This window comes from Xiphophorus maculatus, chromosome 3, assembly GCF_002775205.1.
Source record: "Xiphophorus maculatus strain JP 163 A chromosome 3, X_maculatus-5.0-male, whole genome shotgun sequence".
In the NCBI taxonomy this organism is placed as follows: Eukaryota; Metazoa; Chordata; class Actinopteri; order Cyprinodontiformes; family Poeciliidae; genus Xiphophorus; species Xiphophorus maculatus.
In genome coordinates, this window is record NC_036445.1 from 25,697,702 (window position 1) to 25,720,876 (window position 23,175).

Below are 23,175 nucleotides of genomic sequence, written 5' to 3' on the forward strand. Positions count from 1 at the left end.
AGAGGTAAAATATTTCCCAATGAGAATGTGGGAAAAAAGTTACTTTCTAATGGTCATGTTTCTATTTTTTTCACTGCAGACAGGAAAGAGGATGAAGGTCATTGTTGAAAGAAAAGCGTTCATGAACTCTCTGGCTCTCATGCCGGACCCTTTTTATGGTGGAAAAAGTAGCACTGTAGTTTTTTTTTTAATACCATAAAAAAAACAAAACCAAAAAAAAAAAAACCACCCTCACCATGCTCCTTTGTTGAGGAACATGGCGGTGCCAGTATCAAGCAGCGAGGAGGACCTAGGGCAGATAGAACAACAACACATCTTTAATGTATTGTGGTGCTGCACCAGTGATTTATAAACTAACACAATATGAAGCCTAAAACTGTGGGAACATGTGCTTTTATTATTATTATTATTATTATTATTATTGTTATTATTATTATTGTTATTATTATTATTATTATTATTATTATTGTTATTATTCTGAAGGCAGCCTCACTGATTCCTTTGTGGCAAAAAAAAAAAAAAAATCCCCGAAAGAAACCAAAAGAACAAAAATACAAACTTTCAAATGAAACAGTGGTAAAACGCTCTTCTATAACGCTCCAGCCCTAACGTCATGTGCAGCTCTTGGCACCGGAGTCTGACTCAGAAACCGGCCTTGACCTCCAGCATCCACATTAAACACGGATGGATTCCTAAATGGGCAGAATGAGACCCATAACAATAACTGTTTCTCTCCCACTCTTCCCTCTCCCCTCCTTGAGCATCCTCGCAGCACTTCATGGTTGGTGGTATGGCTGCTGACGCCGACGGTCCAGCCCACTCCCAAGTACCCTCCTCCCCCTCTTATTTAAAGTGCGAGACCGGGTCCAGATGCTGAGAACCGGGAGACAGACTGGAAGCAGCGAAGCCAGAGCGCGCAGACGCGTCTGGTGCGCAACAGGGGAGGAGACGCAGACCGACCGACGCCTCCAAGGTGCGGCGGATGGTTTGATGCTGCACGGAAGACTTTCCAGCTGTGGGAATATATCGCTTTTTTGTTGTTGTTTGTTTGTTTGCGTGTGTGCGTGAGAGAGACACAGAGAGAGTTATATAAAGTGACGCGCAAAAAGTGAAGCGCGGGATTTCATTTAAAGTGGAGAATCCTGAGGAAGGGGGAACCTAACGCGCATGGAGACGCGTCCGGAGTCGGTGGCGTGAAGTGGAAGAAAGAGAGAAAAATAAATAAATAATAATAATAACAACAAGAATCTATCATGAACTTGTCAGAGTCCGTGTGGCTCGTGGGAGAGCCGTGGAACCTCAGCGCGCTGGAGGAGGACGGGGAGAAGAAAAACCTGTTCGGGATCGACACGAGCAACTACATCGCGCTGCTGTTTTTCCTGCTCATCTTCACGCTGGGCGTGCTGGGCAACTCCATGGTGATCACCGTGCTCGCCCGGAGCAAGCCGGGCAAGCCGCGCAGCACCACCAACATCTTCATCCTCAACCTGAGCATCGCCGACCTCTTCTACCTGCTCTTCTGCATCCCCTTCCAGTCCACCATCTACGTGATGAACACCTGGGTCTTCGGCGCCTTCATCTGCAAGTTCATCCACTACTTCTTCACCGTCTCCATGCTGGTGAGCATCTTCACGCTCTCCGCCATGTCCGTGGACCGCTACGTCGCCATCGTGCACTCCAGGAAGTCGTCGTCGATACGCGTGGCGAGGCACGCGCTGGTCGGCGTGGTGGCGATCTGGCTGCTCTCGCTGGCCATGGCGGCGCCGCGCATGCACTACTACAACCTGTTCCACGGCGGCAGGAACGAAACCTACTGCTGGGACGTGTGGCCGAATCAGAACCACAAGAAGGTCTACGAGGTGTGCACGTTTGTCTTTGGCTACGTCTTGCCCCTGCTGCTGATTTCCTTCTGTTACGCAAAGGTAAAGAGGGGTGCCCAGGGGGGTCAGTACGCGCAAATGATTGATCAACCATACGTTCTACCTGGTGTCTGTTTTTGTTGCTCTGTTTTGTTTACAGGTGATAAATCACTTGCACAAAAAACTAAGAAATATGTCCAAAAAGTCGGAGGCTTCGAAGAAAAAGGTAGGTGTTGAATCGATTTGTTACATTTTGTGATTTATTGGCAAACGTCTCATTTGGCTACAAAAGTCCTATGGCTGTCTGCCCAGGGCAGTGATACGGCCTGGGGGCATCAGGAACACTAGAAAAAAAAAAGTGAGTTGTTTGTTTGGTTACGTTCTTATTGATTTTTGTCCATTTACTGAATTGTCTCCCTAGTGTTGCTTTTTCTCTTAAGCAACACTACAGAAAAAAAAAAATCATAATAATAATACAATGGCAGTACGGCCAGGCTGACTGCAATTTATCAACTTTATTTCAAAATCTAATTTGAAAGTACTTATGTTTTAACAGTGAATGGAAATCTATTCAGCACTGCATAAGATTTATGAAGCTTTTCAAAAATACACATAGAGAGCATTTTTATTGCTCAGGTTGAGACATAAAAACAACAGAGGGGTTTATAACCTGGGATACATGATTCTATACTTGGAATAAAAAAAAAAGACACTTTTAAAAAATGTTTTATTATCATCATAAAGAGCTAATTTGTTAATTATGACGCTGTACCAGGACAGATATACGTTTCATTCCGGAAATTATCTTCACCTCTCACCTGATTGCCCCCCTCCCACGACCCTGCATGGATCCGCAGACCTTCACCATGGATGGCTTCCTAAATCTCAAAATGCGTTTTAAAGACTCTGTGTTGATTGCAGAACAATTCGTTTCCAGTTTGACCAGTCTAAATATATAATATCAATGGGGAATTCTTTACATGTGTAACTGGACTGCATCGAACCCATATCCAAAACATTCGAGAACATAAACCATAATCAAACCCAGACAAATGTTCCAACTACAATACTTGCTGGATTTCTTTGCCATCATTGGGCGGGTATAATTATCGGAATTAGATATGATGGATGAATGTGATTTTATGCCAGAGCATCAATTATTGTATTCAGAGACACTCCCATGTATCCAGATCAGTTTATCCACTGCGGATTGTTCTTCTTTTGACAAGGCATTTAACTCTTAGATCAGAGTTAAATGCCTTTTGGAAACTCCCCATTACAATAATACCAGACTGTCCAGCATGCACTCAGAGAGCTGCAGGTATTTCTCTACCAGATTCTGCATTCATTTGCCATTTTGGATAGGGGCGATATGGCTTTCTTCCTTGGGTGGCACAGCCTGCAGGGCGCCACGTGGCAAAAAAAAATAAACTAAGAAAACATCCCACCTAATGGACGGAAAAGCTGCAGGTCAGTTTGTCTCTCTGCCAATTGGCCTTTTCTGTTGGAAAGGCAGACAGGTTTGAAACAAACAAGACCATAAAGGTACAAAAGAAGAAACATGACCAAATGGCTTTGTCTGCATGTCGAGTCAGCAGGAACGGACCGCCTATGGTGTGTTGAGAGCAAGCGTTTCGAGAAAATACCCCGTGCAACCCACAGGTGGCTGATGAAGCCGTAGTTTGATTGGTGCTTGGATGATTTGGTGCTAAAGTAAAGGGCAGCAGCTGCGGGTTTTCGCTAGGAGTTTGAACTTTGTTCTGAATTAAAAATCGTACACTGCACAAACACAAAAGTATTTTTGGTCTAGTTTCTAGTGCAAATACCGTAGTACACTTGAAATAAAAAAAAAACTAACTCGCAAGTAACTTCTCAGCAAGCTGCAGAAACTTGTTTTAAGTCAATAATTCCTTAATATTGATGAAAAAGTTCTTGTTCCACTGGCAGACTATTTCACTTCTAGTAAGACATTGTTTTCATGTCATAAGTGAAATAATCTGCTAATGGAGCTAGTACTTTTAAAAAAAATCAATGTTAAAGAAATATTGACTTAAAACAAGCTTCTATATCTTCCTGAAAAGATGCTTGTAAGTTAGTTTGATCTTATTTCAAATGTACTACCGTACAGAAACTAGACCAAAAATACTTGCTAAGATTTTGTGTCTTTAACAGTGTCCATATTTACTTCATCTACTGGCTGCTTTTGTACTTCTAGACATTCAGCCCTGCAGAAGAAAGAACTTTTTGTTTTGTTTTGTTTTCCCCAGATCTCCAAAAGAGAATTATCATTGCCGTTGGGCTTCCTGTTCGCTGTCACACTCCCTCATTATTCTTGGAGGAGGTCATTACTGAAGCCAGTTATCTGCCGTCGCCTGCTCGACCGTTGATCTGTTCCTCGGTGCGTCCGTCGCTCCCCACAGCCGATCAGGCTAATAGCACACATCCGACAGCCACCTACCGCTATACAGCCAGGCGGGGACAGGGAAGGGAGGCTACAGACTCCAGACGTGGCTTGAGAGGGGAATGTAAATGTGCTTTGATGTGATTGCATACGTCTCGGCAAACATGCTTTGCTGTGTGAGGCTTGAAATAACCGGGCGGTGAGGCAGGAATGTCAGATATTCTTGTGATTTACTGCACTTGTTCGGTGCAGAGTTGAGAGAACGGAGCAAAGAGGGGTTATTACGGCTCGGCTATAAACAGTGCATTAAACTTAGACCGTAATAAATACATTTCTGAGATAAGATGTCTCAGATGACATCTTATGTGTTTGGTCAAACTTTGCTGTGTCTTTTTTTGAACCTGCATTTCTATGCATTTGTGGCTCCCGAGCTGAACTTCTCTATTTTTTTGTCCCGTGTGTTTCATTACAGAAGATTAATCCGCAGTAAGGCATTGAGGACTCTTTGGAGAATCAATGAAAAACGAATCATGAACATGCCAGGAAGCAAACAAAACAGCTGCAGTCTCTTACCCATTTATCTCATTTAAATTGCGTCTGGATGTGGCTTTTTTGGGGGGCAAGGGGGAAGTGTTCTTTAAAAATCTATGTGTGGATAAAAGTAATGTAGCCAGACAGCATCAAGCTAGCTGGTGAAAACTCCTCAGGGGCAGCTTCTATGTAAAAAGGGACAAAGGGGTGTTAACCAGCAAACAGATTTCACAGGAAAAACAAACTGGCATATTAGTGAAGTCAAAGGTCCGGTGATGACTCAAAGCCAGAACTCACTCTAATAACCTTGACTCACTTTGTGTTGCAGTCTTCAAACATCAGTAGTCACTGGGTGAAAAAAGTAAAACAGGCCTGTGAATAATCTGCTTCATGGTTCAACTCCTGAGTAAATGTGGTTTGATCCTTTTAGTGAGTTGTAGAAATTCAAAACAGTGTGGTTGTCTCTTTTTTAAATGAAAGAAATTTGTGTTTTGCAGCACTAGTCAAACAGGATTAGTGATGATGAAGAAATTCGCTTTATGTAAAAGTTTTCAACACAGTTTGTACCTACACAAACGCTCCTCCACTCTGACCAAAGTGGCTGCCTCATTCAGATGCTTTTGACTTGTTTTGTTTTTTTTTAGACTGGTATTCATTTGGTTACAATTTACAGCTACACCACTGGATGTCACTAGAGATTTAAAAAAAAACATTTTTTTTGCAAGACAATGCATGTTTATGAAAATGTTAAAAAATCCTTTAAGCAAAGCTAGCATGTGTTTAAAAAAAAAAGTGTTTTAAATAGCCTTCAAGCCATTCCCGTTTAGTCCGCTTTAATCAAACCAGTTTGACTAAGATGTTCATTTGGATGCATTTTCAGACTAAAAGAGCAAACTCTGTTCCACCTAGAAACCTAAGGTTCAGTTCGGTTTAAGTGAACTCTGGTGTGGTTCGAATGCATATAGGAATGAAAAGTGGACTGGAGACTCCAAAATGCAGGAAATGGTCTAAAGCACAGGGCATTCTGGGTAAATACAAGCAAAACAAATGCGTGAATCTAGCACTAGTGGGAGAAATAGCTTGTGATCTTTTGCCAAAAACAAAAAAGGAATTATAAAATCTCACCCCACTCCATTTTATTCTACATGTCGTGAAGAAGTTGTGCTCAGGATTTTCTTCATTTTTTTGTTGTTGTTTCCATCAGTGGTTCTTGGTGCAGCGCCACCACAGGCGAGGAGGAAACATAGTTGTTTCATTTGAGCTGTGTGAAGGTGACAAATGGTGTCCTTCGGTCCGCAATCAAATCTACTTAACTATCAGGTGTGAAAACACCTGTAAAGAATATGTCAGTGTAGAACATTGTGGTCTCGGTTTAACTTCTCTGTATTGCAGTTTTCACGTGGTGATCCTCATGCCAAAAAGCTTTGAATAAAAATAGTATCCGAGTTTCATAAGTCTCAAATTGTGTTTTAAAGAATATATATGATCAATGTAATAGATGGCAAGTGAACTTAATTTATATACGAAGTTTCTGGTCATACTGACTCGAAGTGCTTCACATTATATCCACATTTATTCATAAAAATAACACTTATACACCAAAACCCAGGTTGCACATCAGCATGTGACAGGATTTTCAGGTACTAAAGAGGAAAGACTAAATGGTGACAGAGACTGCAGTTTCTTTTTTGGTAGAGTCCTCGGCCTTTAAGTGCCGCCAACCTTCGTTTGACTTTTGATGTGCTTAATGGCAACATCATCTTCAGAAGCACATCTGGTTTTGGAAACCTCCCACTCGCTGCTCTTTGAAATGTTTCCCAAAATTGTGACCTGTCCCTTCAGGGATGAAGTTTTCTTAGCTGATCCACCTCCATCAGAGATGTTTTTACTTTTATTTACTGTCTGAAAGTCCAACTTTTACATTTCAAAAAGCAAAGGAATAAAAAAAAAATATATATATATATATATATATAATAATAATAATAATAATAATAATAGCTGCTTGTGCCACACAGGGGAAAAAATAAAAAATCAACTGGCACTTTCTGTGGATGGAAAACGTCTCGTCAGCGACACTGTTAGCTCAGGGAAATCCAACGTGATTGACAGCTGGAAAGACCAGGGTCGTTCCCAGCGCTGTTTGCAAATCCACACATCAAAGGCAGACAGAAATGGTGTGGTTGAGAGAAACTAAAACACTTCCAACAATTCCCACATAATTACCTCGCGGCGCTATAAAGTTTCATTGGCGTCCCTGTGTTGTACCAGTTAGTTCAACAAACAGCCGAGATCAGCCCTGAGTGCTTGTTTCTCAGCTACCCAGGCTTCCAGATGGAGCACACAGATGGGTATGGATAATTAGGAAAATGAATATTTGGCGAAGTTAGCCTGAAATTGTCTAGTAGCGTCTATAAAGTGAGACGGGGGGACAGCTGATGCTTCTGAGGCCGTACCCTGTCGCTCTCCTCAGCTGAGTGTTGGTGTCCCTTACGAATGAATCAAGCCGCATCAAGAGTTACTTCCCGGTGAAACTTTAAGCAGCTTGACTCACGCGTTGTAATTCAAAACGACATATAAAGCTTAAAATTAAGGTTTAATTGGTTATGTTGCTGAACGTATCGGAAGATGAATCATTTTAACATGATTTTGCTTCTGTAAAGTAACCACTGTGTTCGGTTTTTTACTTAAAGCGACAATGCCAAACTCAACCAGGTAAATATCTTCATTTTCTTGGCAGCTTTATTCACTTTTTCAACACTTTCCTTCATTAAGCTGGCTGCCCTCCGCAGCAGATAATAGACATTTAGATGATGGTGTTATCATTCTAATTAGTGGTGGAAAACATTCATGTGTGATAGATTAGTCAAACTATTCATATATAATGTAGGCCGTATGTAACAAGGTAGCCGTTCGCGGTAGGATTTTACAGTGACGATGAAGCGTTGAGGCAGAGTCAGGTGGAAAACAGCAGTTGTTTTATTCTTCACATCACATCAACCAACAACTTCACAGGTGAAAACTGCAGTCTTAAATAGTCCCAGCTGTGACGGATCAAACCACCTTTAATTCACAGGGGAATCTCAATTCATCAATATCCAGTTATTTAATTAAAATACCTTTTACTAAATATAAACATTTCTATTTACTTTTTATAAATATTTTATGTTTTATCATTACACCAGATGAAACACCACAAAACCCATAAACAATTCCCCCCCCACACACTTTTCAATGGCCTCTCCCAGAGACTATATATGGTGTCTGGACCCCCGGGGCAGCATTTGTCCAAACACCCTGGAGAGGACACAGAAAAGACAGGTGAGTCACTCTACATTAGCACTCCACACCCAACAGATTATGCACAACACATTTGCTCAGTTTTACCCACTAGTAGCTCATTGCTCTGCGTAACAATTATCCTCCCTCCACAGGCAACCACCTCACTCGTCAATGAGGAGCAGCTGTGCAGAGCCCAGAACAAAAGGCTACACGCTAATGTCTAAAAATACTCAATAAATACAATTAAAACTTCTTGTGTGCAAATTGTTACTGATGTGCAAATCTATGCTTAAAGTGCAGTGCTAAATAAAGTGCTTGTTAATAAAGTGCAAAAATACTTTAAAAATGCAATACAGTGATTTCAGTAAAATAGTCCCAGTAATGAAGATCTCTTCATTACATTTCCTCCCTCCTCTCTTAAAAGCACAGTACCTCAGTCCTCTGACACTCTGGATAAACAGTCAGCAACCACATTAGACTTCCCTGGCTTGTACTGGACTGTGAAGTCAAATGGCTGCAGTGACAAGTACCATCCAGCGATACGGGCGTTGGCATCCCTCATTCGTCTCAACCACTGGAGGGCACGATGGTCCGTCTCTAGAATAAAGTGACGTCCCAAAAGATAATACCTCAGGGCCTCAATAGCCCACTTCATGGCCAAGCACTCCTTTTCCACTGTTGAATATCTTGTCTCCCTGTCAAGCAGCTTTCGACTCAGAAACACCACAGGTCTTCTTTCACCGTCCACCTCTTGTAGAAGGACAGCTCCAAGTCCCACTCCCGAAGCATCTGTTTGTAAGATGAATGGCTTAGTGAAGTCTGGTGTGTGCAAAACAGGATGAGTACATACCGCTTGCTTGAGATCTTTGAAGGCTCGATCACAATCTTCTGTCCAGCACACTTTGTTGGGGGCTGCACCCTTTGTTAGATGGTTCAGTACAGCTGCTCGTTCGGCAAAAGAAGGTATGAATTTCCGGTACCAGCCCACCAAACCAAGAAATCCTCTCACCTTCTTCTTTGTAGTTGGAACCGGGAAGGAATGGATTGCGTCCATCTTCCCCACTTGAGGCTTTATTTTCCCAAATCCAATGACAAAACCTAAGTACTCCACCTCTCTCTGGGCTACATTACACTTCTTTGGGTTAACCGTCAGTCCAGCCAGCCTGATGCGGTGTAGGACCTCCTGCAGGTGAATCAGATGCTCCTCCCAGGACTGGCTATACACCACAACATCGTCTAAATATGCTGCAGAAAATGCTGAAACATCTCTCAGTACATGATCCATTAAACGTTGGAATGTTGCTGGCGCACCCTGCAGCCCAAATGGCATGACTCTAAATTGGTACATACCAAAAGGAGTTTTAAAGGCGGTCAGCTCTCTTGCCTCTGGTGCCAACGCCACTTGCCAGTATCCTTTGCACAGATCCAGCGTTGTGATGTAGCTTGCTGAACCGACTTTCTCCAGTAGGTCGTCCACCCTGGGCATCGGGTACGGGTCAAAGTTGGACACAGCATTTAAATATCTAAAATCTATGCAAAATCTCAGGGAGCCATCTTTCTTCGGTACCAACACAATCGGGCTGCACCACTCACTACTAGACTCTTCAATTATACCCAAATCCCGCATCAGCTTTATTTCTTTTTCCAGTACTGGAACCAACCGCTCTGGTATGCGATAGCTCTTTTGACGACTCGGTGCATCTTCTTTCAGCCGAATCTTGTGTTGAACCAGTGATGTAAATCCTGGAACTTCTTGAAAGAGCTGAGGGTCCAAGAGAGGTTTGATTTTGTCCTGCTTAGTAGGGGACAGATGAGAAATGTCAACCAAAGCACAGTCTGACATGCTTGTTGGAAAAAATTTTTCAGTCACCTCCTCATCCTCAACTGCTCTCACAAATAACTCCTGGTGCACAGGCTCCTGTCGGCTGTGGAACTCTTTCAACAAGTTGACATGAAAGGTCTGATGCTTTTTAGCTCTTTCCGGCATGTACAGTTCATAAACCACTTTACTCACTTGTTTGGTGATCTCATATGGTCCATGCCATTTTGTCAGCAGCTTGTTGTCGCTGGTAGGAAGCAGTAACAGAACCTTCTGTCCTGGCAAGAAGACTCTGTCTCTGGCCTTCTGATCGTACCATGTCTTTTGATGTTGTTGAGCTGCTTTCATGTTGTCCTGTGCAAAAGATGCCATTTCCTGCAAACGCTCTCTCATGTTGATGACGTATGCTGCAATGTTTTCCCCCTCTGGCTTAGCGTCTTCCCAACAGTCCTTCAGTAGATCCAGCGGACCTCTCACTTGACGCCCATACAATAGTTCGAAGGGTGAGAAACCTGTGGACACTTGTGGTACCTCGCGGTAAGCAAATAACAGGTACGGCAGCCATTGGTCCCAGTCAGCACCTGTGTCAGAGACAAACTTGCGCAGCATATTTTTGAGAGTCTGATTATATCTTTCCACTAGCCCGTCCGTTTGGGGGTGGTAAGGGGTGGTCTTAAGTCCCTTAATTCCTAATAATTTATAAACCTGCTGCAATAGTTTGGACAAAAAGTTTGTCCCACAATCTGTGAGAATTTCTCTTGGTATTCCTACTCTAGAGAAAAACTGCAGGAGACAATTAGCAACATGTCGGGCTTTAATGGATCTGAGAGGAAAAGCTTCAGGGTACCGTGTAGCATAGTCACAAATCACCAATATATAACGGTAACCTGTCGAGCTCCTTTCTAATGGGCCCACAATATCCATGCCGAGCCTTTCAAAAGGTGTTTCAATAATTGGCAGCGGTTGTAGCCGAGCTCGTGCTACTCCTCTGCCTGAAGTCAACTGACATTTTTCACAGGAACTACAAAATTTAGAAATCTGGGTATACATTCCTGGCCAAACAAACCGGCTACTGATTCTACTCAGCGTTTTATGAAAAGCCATATGACCTGCCCACGGAATTGAGTGGCCCAGCTCCATAACTTTGTGCCTGAACTGTTGTGGAAGGGCTAATGTTTCACACTGTCCCTTCTTCTGATATAAAATACCTCCTTTGATTATGTACACCGCATCTTCCAGGAAGTCTAACCGGCGCTGATTAGTTCCTCCCAATCCAGTTACTTTTTCAAACCAAGGTTTTAAAGTAGGATCATCTCTCTGTAGTGCACCCAAATCTGAGGGAATGTCAAACTCAAACAAGTTATTTGGCTTAGACAACTGTTCTATCCCTTCATCACCTGAGCCTTTGAATTTCTCCCTTCTTTTCTGAGCTTTTGACTTTTTAGTTTTTCCTAGCCTTGTTTCCAGAGACTCCCCAAAAAAGGGCAGCTCTTCCAACACCTCCTTTGAACTTTGAGCTCTTGTGACTACATTGCAAGGTTTCAATGGTTCTACTGGTGTATCAGATATAGGACATAAATCCCCTTCATCTCTGTTGGTAAGCACTTGTGGTTCATAGTCTGACTGGTGAATAAGGTCAAAGAGAGTGGGAATATCATTACCAAGTATAACTGAGTATGGCAAAGAGGGAACTACAGCTACTTGTACCAGGTATGTTTGACCTCCCACTGTCAAATACACCTCAGCACTAGGGTAGACATGTTCATCTCCATGTACACAGCTTATTTTAACCCCCACCCCACTTAGCTTTTCTTCTGAGAGTAAGCTAGCACGCACTAGAGACTGGAAGCACCCAGAATCAAGCAAAGCTTCTTCTTTCTGCCCATTAACTAGAACAGAAACAGTGCACACTTTCTTTTCTACAGCCTCAATAGCTGGTCTTGGAACTGAACACAAAAGTGATGGCTTTGATTTAAGGGTGGGGCAGAAGTGTTGTGTATGGCCAAAGTTATTACAGTTGTAACATCTAATATCTTTGACTGAAGACTTGGGAAATGACTTTTTAACATTGGGAGGTCTTTGGGAAGGGAACTGCTTTGAACTAGAAACATTTCTAGTCTGACTTTGACCAGAGCCCTGTTCACCCCCAGTGGACTTACTTGATAGGGCATAGTGAGTCTCTCGGCCAAAATAGGTGCTCTTGCTCCCCTTCCTGGCTGATGTGAAGACCTCCGCAAGAGTAGCTGCTTCTTTTGCCGTCTTCGGGTCACGCTCACGTATCCAGATCTCCAACTCTGGATTAACCATTCTTAGAAACTGCTCCAGAATTATCTGCTCAGATATTTCTTGCACAGTAGATTTATCAGGTTTAATCCATCTTGAAAACAAGTCTTTCAATCGCACATAAAGTTCACGCGGCGTCTCACCTGGTTCAATCTTCAGGCATCTGAAGCGGCGTCGATAAGTGTCAGCAGTGATTTCATATTTTGCCAGAATTGCCTCTTTCACGTTGTCATAGTTCTCAGAGTCAGCCATATCCATTAGAACATAGGCTGTGCGGGCCTTGCCTGTCAGCAGAGGAACAAGACGGACCGCCCACTCATCTCTAGACCAACGACACACCTGGGCCATCCTCTCGAACGTCATCAGAAAATGCTCAATGTCGTCATCCGTGGATAAGGGAAGAAATCTTGGTTCAATTATGGACCTGGAACCATGAGCTACCTGGACATCACCACCATCTGATTCTTCTTCATGTGCTTCAGCTGTTGTGGGTTGAACATGTGCTTCTGATACATCAGGTCTTTCAAGTACAGCATGCACTTGAAGCTGCATTTGTTGAAATTGATGCTGTATGCTTTTCCACCTTTGCTCCTGGCGGGAAAAATCTTTATCAATCTTCAGGTCTCTAGCCGTTTGAGACCGCATAATAGCTTTCACCAACACTGTCAGTTCCTCCAACTTATCTTCAGGGTTGGTCGCTGCCATGGTCACCATTTCAGAGGAAGCTCCAGCTCCTTCATCAGGCTCTCCCTCTTGGCCTAGCTTTTTACCACCTCCGGTCATCATCTTCTCACTGTGGCATGAATGGCACACTTCTGACACCACTTGTAACAAGGTAGCCGTTCGCGGTAGGATTTTACAGTGACGATGAAGCGTTGAGGCAGAGTCAGGTGGAAAACAGCAGTTGTTTTATTCTTCACATCACATCAACCAACAACTTCACAGGTGAAAACTGCAGTCTTAAATAGTCCCAGCTGTGACGGATCAAACCACCTTTAATTCACAGGGGAATCTCAATTCATCAATATCCAGTTATTTAATTAAAATACCTTTTACTAAATATAAACATTTCTATTTACTTTTTATAAATATTTTATGTTTTATCATTACACCAGATGAAACACCACAAAACCCATAAACAATTCCCCCCCCACACACTTTTCAATGGCCTCTCCCAGAGACTATATATGGTGTCTGGACCCCCGGGGCAGCATTTGTCCAAACACCCTGGAGAGGACACAGAAAAGACAGGTGAGTCACTCTACATTAGCACTCCACACCCAACAGATTATGCACAACACATTTGCTCAGTTTTACCCACTAGTAGCTCATTGCTCTGCGTAACAATTATCCTCCCTCCACAGGCAACCACCTCACTCGTCAATGAGGAGCAGCTGTGCAGAGCCCAGAACAAAAGGCTACACGCTAATGTCTAAAAATACTCAATAAATACAATTAAAACTTCTTGTGTGCAAATTGTTACTGATGTGCAAATCTATGCTTAAAGTGCAGTGCTAAATAAAGTGCTTGTTAATAAAGTGCAAAAATACTTTAAAAATGCAATACAGTGATTTCAGTAAAATAGTCCCAGTAATGAAGATCTCTTCATTACACCGTATGACCTGATCTTCCAATGTTGGGATTTTATGTAAATGTATAAATCTATTTCTATTTCTGCCATAAACTTTAATAGCGTGCTTTTAGATTTTCTTTCTTTTTTCTTGGATTCAGAACGTCACAAAGGAACCCATATTTGTGAAGTGGATGGAAAAATATAATTTCTTTTAACAAAACCATTTGCATTACAGTTTAAATCAGAAGTTAAAATGAGACTCGCCTTTTCTTCACTATCTGAAGTTAAAAACGACCAAACGTCTCTTGTTTTAGGTCAGTAGGAATGACCAAAATTCTAAATGCTCCAATAACGAGAAAGAGAAAGGACTCCAGTTGTATAGATGCGAAGGCAACGTGTGGGGTTCAGACTCTCCTTTATTATATGTGATCTGCTGCAAATCCTAAGCTAAAGCTTCAACTCTGACCTTTCTCAGGTTGAGATCGTGCGCACTACAGTTTTTAAATTCTCCATCTGATGTGCACCAAATGCTTGGACTATGTTAAACATACGTTAAAGAAAAAGAGAGAGATGTTTTAAACGTTGGGGTATGATTTCAAATACCCAAACTTGCCGTTTGATTTTGAAAAGATATGCATGTGTTACGAGAATTCATTCATTGTCTTCTCTATTATCTATGCATTACTTTGAACCTTCCATATTCTTTCTTTAAGTATTAGTGAAGCCATCAGGAAACTGATTAAATGTTAAATAAATCCATCTTTTTATAACTCTAAGAACGTAACGGGCAGATCGAGCCGCATCTAGATCTGTTGTTTGTTTCAAATGAACGCTTTTCCTTTTTGTAGCCCTGAGCTTTTCTGACGCTTATACAAGAGAGTATCTGACTTCGAGGGAAGCTTGGAGGGAAAAGAGGGGGAATTAACTAAATGGGACTGTCATGATATGTGGGTTTCATATGCAGAGAGGCAGAGGTGGCAAGTAGATTTTGTATTTTAATAATAATTTAAAAAAAACTTACATAAACACCACAGGGAGTCAATGCAGAACAAAAATCATAAATACAAGGAAAAAACCAGCAGGGAACACTGGGGAAAATAACTGGATTTAACAGGAGGAACCAGTAAAGCATGAGAGGAGCAGAAGTGTTTAAGTACCTGGGCTGATTGGCTAACTGATTGCAGGTGTGCGGCGAGAGAAAGCAACAAAGTGGCACAGGGGACTAGAAAATAAACCTAACACTAAAGAATAACTACACCTAACAAACAATGAAACCAGAGTAACAAGGAACAACTAGAGACAATAAAAAACTAGAATCACTGAGAAAGGTTAAACTAAAGCAAACAGACTGGTCTAATCAAAGAAAGAGACTTAGGAACACAGAATAATAAACAAACCCCCAAAAACAACATGACGGCGACACATTTTCTGAGGAACCTTTGGCCAGAGTGAAAAGTGGTAAAACGGGCCTCAGATTTGTGCAAAATCAGAGTGTGGTGTCGGTTCTCTCTGTGGTGCAAATTTGGACCGCAGCAGGTTACAGACATTCCTGTCTGCGATTCTGCCAACAGAGAACGCACAACCGCTGGTCAAACTTGCTTTTGAAGCCTTACGGATGTGACAGTGAGCAGAACAAGTAGGTAGGGCGAACGAAAACAACACAACCAAATTTGGAAACGCGTGGCTCCGGCTTATCTTTTAATTCTGCACAGACTCTCGTCTTGGTACCGGCTCCACGTCTCTGCGGCTATCAGCCCATCGTTCTCTCTCTGGCTCTCTTTATTGTCTGATTCAGCATTGAGCACACAAAAGAGGATGCACCCGGCGGGAATTTAGAAACGCCTGTCACATCACATTAAGCCGCCCATTAGGAAATAGATTGTAAAATAGTATAAATCCTATGGTTTGCCTTTCCAGAAAGAGAAAGGTCCAAAATAAAGTAAGAAGAAATGACTGGAGGGAGTGAAAGACTGAATCATGCACTGAAATCACAGCAAGGTCAAACTGATTTTCGTGAAAAGTTTGCATGTGATGGCATTGTTGCTACAGGTTTGCAGAGTCAAAGATTTCAGCTATCTGCCCATGATGGAGGCCCTTCCAGCAGTATGAAATCTGCTCATGTCTCTGTGCGTGGCTGTATGAGCCTCCATCAACTACAAAACACTCAGAGATTCTATTTGAAAAAAGACTGAAATTCACGACACTTTTGAGTTTCTTTGTCCAAATTCAAAAGAAACGAAAACTTTTAGTGCTTAAACTGAGACAAACGTGAAAAACGCAAACACTCGCGGTAGCTTCAACCGCCTCGAGTCGCAGGGCGCAATTGTGAAAAACATGTCAATTCAATAATAATGCTGAATACCTAAGAAATATTCAGTAATCATGATTAAAATCAACAGTTTGGCCATCTAAACGAGCTGGAAATGACTTGATAAAGTTCAAACCGAGAATTAGTTTGGTTTAGGTGACTTTGACTGCCACTAAGGTTGCTCAGGGATTCAGCCAATCAAATTTAAGGCTTTTTTTTTTTTTACACCTTTTTACTGCCACCTTGAATAAAATGTAAAACCCCCAAAACTATAAACATAGAGGACGGTTGGGGGACTCTGCTGTAGTCCAAATAAGTATAGCAAAAACTGTTAAACTTTTTGTTTGTGTTCTGCTCTTGGCAACAGCTTCGTGCTTCTCACTCTGCAAACAACTCGCTGCAGCCTTTACCAAAAAAAAAAAAAGTAAAGTTGTGTTGTTTTTTTCACAGAATGCACCCAGCCTCATGTGAGTTGGCAACAGACGCGAGTCAGCGGCGTCAGCAAACATCCTCCAGCCAACTAGCGATAACTTTGCACAAACTAAATTTAAGACTTGTGATTAATTCGCTTTTGTTTGTCATGAACGTAAGACATTTTAAGGCTTTAGACACATGGATTTCAGGCATTTTAAGGATGTGGCTCTTTAAAGCTCTTTTAAGTATTCCAGAAAATGTTGGTATTTTTACGCACAACGTTCTTTTGAGTTTACAGAGAAAAAAAGAGAGATAATTCACCTGTGTGAACAGAATTGCCTTTTTGATGTCAGAGATCCAAAGGGAAAGAATTGAAATTCATAGTATGATGAGAATAAAGTCATATTTTTAGAAAATTTATAATTCTATGGCTTTACTAATATTTTGCCTTTATTCTAGTGATATTATGACTACATAGTAACAAGTACATACTTTCCCTGCTGCTGCATGGAGCAGGTAGATAAGTGCGCATTAGACTTTGTGTTATGGTGGACTCTGGTTCCCTCTGCCTTTAAGAGGATTGCACATCTGAATCCGTGGAGTACATAATTAATATGCAAGTATATAACGAGGTTCTGTTTACTTGAGAGCCATGGGGTGTGTAGAAATGGGGTGGTCAGAAGCTACCCACTGAGAGGTCTGCTTCCCCATCAGCTCTGAAATCCATCTTTCATTGTTTGGCTCACTGTTATGATTTGATTCTCAGCCGCTCGCTGTCTTACAGGCTCGTTTGCAAAGCAGGAGCGCCGCAGCCACTAACTGCTGGCTTGCAGGCCAGGAGAAATGTTTTTCCCAAAGGCTGCGGACCCAAACAGAGCTAACAAGAGAAAGAAAAACACGATTTTGAGTCTTATTGTAGCAAGATTTGGAGGGATGGCCGCATCACTGGCTCTGTGCGCATCGTGAAAAAATACTTAAGAATCAGCAGACACATCTTCACTTCAGTGCACCTATGGCTTTATTGTACTGTCTCCCCGCACATTCCCCTCAAAAGATAATGACTATGTTGAATATCTTTAGGGATCAAAAATCTCACTGTTGAAATGAAATATATTAATTTGTTTTTTCATTAAAAATCAACCCCAATCAGAGAGCTATCGTCCTGAATATTTTAAAGAAACAAATGAGATATGTTTCTTTACATGTATGTATTTTTAAATTACATATATTTTTAAATATGTAGTTCAAAGATATAAGAATTTCAAGGATTTAGCATTTTAGTTGAAATTGAATTTATGGGGCGTGCAGTGGTGGCGCAGGAGGTTAGCACGCCCCACGTTAGGAGGCCTTAGTCCTCGACGCGGACGTCGCGGGTTTGACTCCCGGCGACCTTTGCCGCATGTCCTCCCCCCTCTCCTCGCCCTCTTTCCTGTCTGCCTACTGTCGCAAAATACGAGCCACTAGCACCGCAAAAACTCTTCAGAGAAAAAAATGGAAAAAAGAAAAGAAATTGAATTTATAAAAGGATGGTTAGCAATCACACTGACTGTCTTTCTTGTCCTTGAATAAAGTCACGGAACAAGACAAAACATTTAAATCAAGTAAAATGTCTGAGGAATTGATTTAACCAGATGAAATTCTAGTTAGCTTTTTCAAAATATATTTAATCATTTCTCTTTTTAAAGGGGGATTTGTCCACAGTTTGGAGCTATCATAGTCCCCTCCCCAACTATGAGGGGAAAGTAGGCTCACTTAGACTGCAGAGTGTAATTGGTATAATTTTTTTTTACATATTTGTTGAAACTGTCCAAATCAGAGCCAGGAACAGGTTCTTAGTGCTCTCAATCAAGCTTGTGGACTCTCTGCGCATCCCCTGCTAGCTCTTTGCTACGTTAGAGCTTCATCCATTAGTCTGCCAGGAACACTCAGGCTAGTTAGCATGGCCACTGATGATGGCAGATAAACAGTTTTCCTGCCCTGGCAAATTGTTTCTCTGAGATTGGCACATTTAGCAACACATACACGAGTATTTTTGACATCGGTAGGACCTTCCTCCTGGCTTTGATTGGTTGTTTTTGAACTGGAGGTTCTTTTTGAGTTATTTTGTGAATGTACAGGTCTAGGAGTGGTTAAAAAAATAAACAAAACATAATTAACCAGATTAGAATCACAGCAATTGTCCTGTATGATCTCAGGCACATCGTCTGTGTGTAGGGCTACAACACTGTTGGTCAAAAGAGTGAAATGTGTTGAATGTATGCGTCAAGCCAGGTTCCTGATGTCATATGGAAAATAAAATATCAGCATGAGATTAAAAAGAAGCACAAGATAACATTTGCAAACTTGAGAAAAAAGCAGTTTTATACCAAAAAAGCTGAAATAAAACTCAAAATTCCCCCTTCCTCCTCTCTAAGAAATAACTTCTCTTCGTCCTGTGTGTTGTCCCAGACCGCTCAGACCGTGCTGGTGGTGGTGGTGGTGTTCTGCCTGTCCTGGCTCCCTCATCACATCGTTCAGCTGTGGGTGGAGTTCGGGAACTTTCCGCTGACCGAGGCCTCCTTCGTGTTTCGGGTGGCCGCGCACTGCCTGGCGTACAGCAACTCGTCGGTGAACCCCGTCATCTACGCCTTCTTGTCGGAGAACTTCAGGAAGGCGTACAAGCAAGTCTTTAAGTGTCAGATCGGCAACGTCGACTGCCCGCTCAACGACATCAAGGAGATGCGCAGCAAGGCGGATACTCCACCCTCGACTAACTGCACCAACGTTTGACTGGCTGTCCCCCGGCAACATGATCACTTCCTGAGCTGAGACACTGAAACTCACTGAGTCATGTCGACTAAGTGATCAGATGAAAGTTGGTGTGCATTTCAACCAGGGTGAGTATTTGCCTACTGTCATGTGTTGTGAATGTGTGGGGTATCTACACCGAGATTGGCACATTTAGCAACACATACACGAGTGTGGTTGACATCGGCAGGACCTTCCTCCTGGCTCTGATTGGTCTGAAGTGGATCAAAGTCTGCTCACGAGAAGAACCTGCAGTGTCTAAAACTCAAGGCAGACAATTAAATATCACATCACGATGTATTTATACAGGTATACAATTCAAACATTCATTTAAAACACTCATTTAACCTTCTGATTTTCAATTTCATTCATTTAATTTTGCTTTGTACCAAGCTGAGGTATCACCTGCTGTCGCTGTGGGACAAGTTTTAAATGTGTTTTTAAGTGTCTGAAGAACAAATGCACTTTTTTCTCTTTAAAACTGCTTCATGCAATTTAAAAACCTGGCTATCCCACCGTGTTCTAATTTTTGATTTCAGTTGTTTTCAGTGTACATTTTTTAGTACAAAAGAGAAGCTGTTCTGGAAAGCTAGCTCACACGTTTTAGACATCAGAATAACTCTGTTCCCTTAGAAAAAGAAGAACCACAGCATTCGGGCATCTAAAAAACTTCATCTGTCACAAAGATATTGCCAGGCGTGTTGTTTCCTTCAGACTTTTAAATTAAGTTTAGCTTGCTAATGGAATCACTTCAGGGTGGGCAGAGTGGGGGGGTGAATAATAAAGGCCGGGACAATGACTTTTGCTTCTGATTGATATCAAGCTAATCTATATTCTTTTTGTTTCACAAGGCTGGCTTCTTCTCTGTTAAATTGGATAGAAATCCTCGAATTCAGTTTCTGAACAACAGAATAGAAATAATAGAAAATAACGTCAAGCTTTCAGATTAGCTTTTTTTTTCCAGATTTTGTTATCTGGTGGAACCGCTATCATTAAATAATTCAAACTGTTGCTAAACGGATGGATCGGCGTTCTCATCCCAGAACTTCTACCTTGAAATGTTTAGTTCCTGTCTGTTCCATGCCTGAGATAAATGCTTTGGATAATTTTCTTTAGTAGCCACAAAGCTAACAGAGTAGCTAGCTCATTAGCTTTAAGCTCTTATTCACTTTTTATAAACTCAGTTTATTCAGTTGTGTCAGTATTTGACCGAATTACCGAATACCAGAAACTTAAACTTAAATTAATCAAGTAATTTAAACTTATATTTTTTAAAATATAAAACAGGTCACTATGTGTAATATATATATATATATATATATATATATATATATATAATTTTGTTTTTCACTATAGATGCCAAACGACCTCGTGGTATAACCTTTGGACACATCAACATGCCATGTGTGAATACACACACATGCTGCACACTAGGCACGCACTATTTATCCATCGCAAAGTATTTTTAAGAGTTCTGCTTCCAAAACCTCAAAAAATGACCTTAGACGTTAAAGTCACCTTAACAGGACACCAGAAAAAGTTCTGTGTGAGAGTAGTTACCTTTGACTTCATGACGACAGCGCCCCTTACCTGTCAGTCACCGGTACTTGTTTCTCTTGCTTACAAGAAAGGATCACAAGCAGTTTAGAAATCCGTGCTGTGGACGCTGAAGACTAAAGAAAAGCTAAAGCTAAAGGTTCTCAGTCCTGTTCTTCACTGTTACCCACATTTTTGATGTGTCTCCAGAACAACTGATTCAAATTGGTGCATTACCTTCTCATCATACTATCAAGTAACATGTAATTGGCATGTACTTGTGTAGTGCTTTGTCTGGCCCAGACATCTTCCTACTACATTCAGTCATTCACACATGTAAGCTACATTGTAACCACTGGCAAGGAAAGCAACATACCCGAGGTCATAGCAACTGAGACAGACAGATTGGGGGTCTGAACCTCCAGATGTGTAAAGCAGGAGGCAGCAGGCTAGCTATCATAGCTCGGCTAATTCGCTGGCTACAGTGAGCTATAGCTAGCCTCTCAGTTGTACTCAGTAACGAGCAGAACAACAAGTCGCCCTTCACTTGTCGCCAAGAAGCAATAATATTCTGCACAGTTGGCACGTTTACTGAAAAAACTCAACTATATTCAGCGGGTGTTCGAGTCCGTATTTTGTACTTCACTCTTCCACTGATGTGTACATCTGTTAAAAAGTACAAATCCTACATGACACTAGCTTTAAATCTCACTCCTTTAGAAATAAAAAAAAAACAAGCCTGAAAAATCAGTGAGTCATTTCAAAAATATTTGGACTGCATTTTAGGAATGTGTCTGAATCACCTAGAAGAAATAAGTATTGTAACTAACTGCTTGAAATCCAAGCTGAGGGGGAAGAAAATGGTCAAATCATACCCACTGTGTGCACACAAGCTAGCTCTAAGCAAACCTATCTGACAGTGGATTTAAAAGTTCCTCATTTATAATCACTGAATCCTCCCTTTACTGATTAACAGCCAAAGTTAAGACCATCTTAATGCAGGTAATATTGGAGTGAATCTAACTCTTTGAAGGCAGTGTGCGCTTACAGAGGCTGCCAACAGCCTAAAGGCTATCCCGCCTGGGAAAGCTGTTGCCAGGAAAATTGAAGTGCACCGTCTCATCTAATGTACCGCTGTGTTGACACAGAGGATTCAACATGGGGGGGGGGGGGGGGTTGTTTTATGAGTTGTTAAAAGGCACATAAGAGCAGTGCTTGTAACTGTAAAGTGTTTGTACATCTATTGTGAGAAAATCTGCTTGTATATATTTCAAACACCAAAGCCGATATTCACACATCTACGAATGCCTTGCATTGTCCATATAGCTCGCTGCTATTTTGTCGCGTTTGAAGTTGCGTTTCCTGAAATTCCTCCTCTGGATCTAAAACAACCACAGACCTAGTTTTGTTCGACATGCCCAAAAGGGAATTTTTTTTTTTTTTTTTAAAGAATTCAATCCAAGATCACATGAATTATGCCAAGGTTTTACAGTGCACAGCTTTACCTCAGCACACAAAAACAAAAAAATGACACATGACCTCGATGTGTTAAAACCACGGTTTGTTGGATGTTTACTACCATCCTCTGTAATGATATCTGTAGCCGTTGTTTAAGTTTGAACACTCACACACACACACACACACGCGCGCGCACACACACACACCCACGCACACACACACACACACACACACACACACACACACACACACACACACACACACACACACACACACACACACACACACACAAAAGATCCAAAGATGTGACGTGAATGTTTAGACAGAGGTTATGCTGGCTCTGTTCTCCACTGCAGTGGATTAAAAGCACCTAATAGATGTAACCAGCGGGCTAAGCCACTCTGCGTTGTGTGTTGATAGGATAAACCATAAAACACCGAGTCTGGGTTTGGAGGCTCTCCGTTTATTCAGCCTGTCAATCGGGACATATTAGCATTAGCACGTAGCATGTGCTCCAGTTCTCCAACCCGATCTATACAAAATAATAATGTTAGCATGCATCAAATCTTATAAATGCATAATAGCAACTCGAATGAAAATATTAAAACACCTAACATTAATACAGAAGGAAAAAAATAAACATTTGGACAATATAAATGAAAGGATTACAATGGATTATAAAACTTGCCTCTTCCCAGTGGAACGAGTAACAAAAGGGAAGAGGAAATGAACAACTTAACATTTATAATGGTGCTGGAGGACCCCGAACAAAAGAAGAAGAAAGTAGGGCGGAGCTGGAGGACCGAACCCCTCACAGCAGACACAGAGGAACACAACGACAGACAAGTATAATGAGGACAAATAAATCAAAGAAAACATTTTGTGAAAATATACAACTAACAATATAGACCCAGTTACATTCAGAGT

At 41.6% G+C, this 23,175-nt stretch overlaps 1 protein-coding gene across 1 annotated transcript; it reads left to right on the forward strand.

The window, feature by feature from the left end:
• Positions 1 to 753: 753 nt before the first annotated feature.
• On the forward strand, positions 754 to 20,536 carry galr1 (galanin receptor 1). Its single transcript, XM_005799050.2, has 3 exons — positions 754 to 1,922; positions 2,020 to 2,085; positions 18,916 to 20,536. The coding sequence occupies exons 1-3, from the start codon at positions 1,254 to 1,256 to the stop codon at positions 19,234 to 19,236; spliced, it is 1,056 nt and encodes a 351-aa protein (XP_005799107.1). The 5' UTR covers positions 754 to 1,253; the 3' UTR covers positions 19,237 to 20,536.
• The last annotated feature ends 2,639 nt before the right edge of the window (positions 20,537 to 23,175 follow it).

What these genes read in the sequence shown, in the direction of transcription:
- galr1 (XM_005799050.2), top strand. Translation starts at nt 1,254, where the DNA reads ATGAACTTGTCAGAGTCCGTGTGGCTCGTGGGAGAGCCGTGGAACCTC. An exon ending in TTTCCTTCTGTTACGCAAAG is followed by an intron (nt 1,923 to 2,019) that starts GTAAAGAGGGGT and finishes TTTTGTTTACAG; the next exon opens with GTGATAAATCACTTGCACAA. An exon ending in CGGAGGCTTCGAAGAAAAAG is followed by an intron (nt 2,086 to 18,915) that starts GTAGGTGTTGAA and finishes GTGTTGTCCCAG; the next exon opens with ACCGCTCAGACCGTGCTGGT.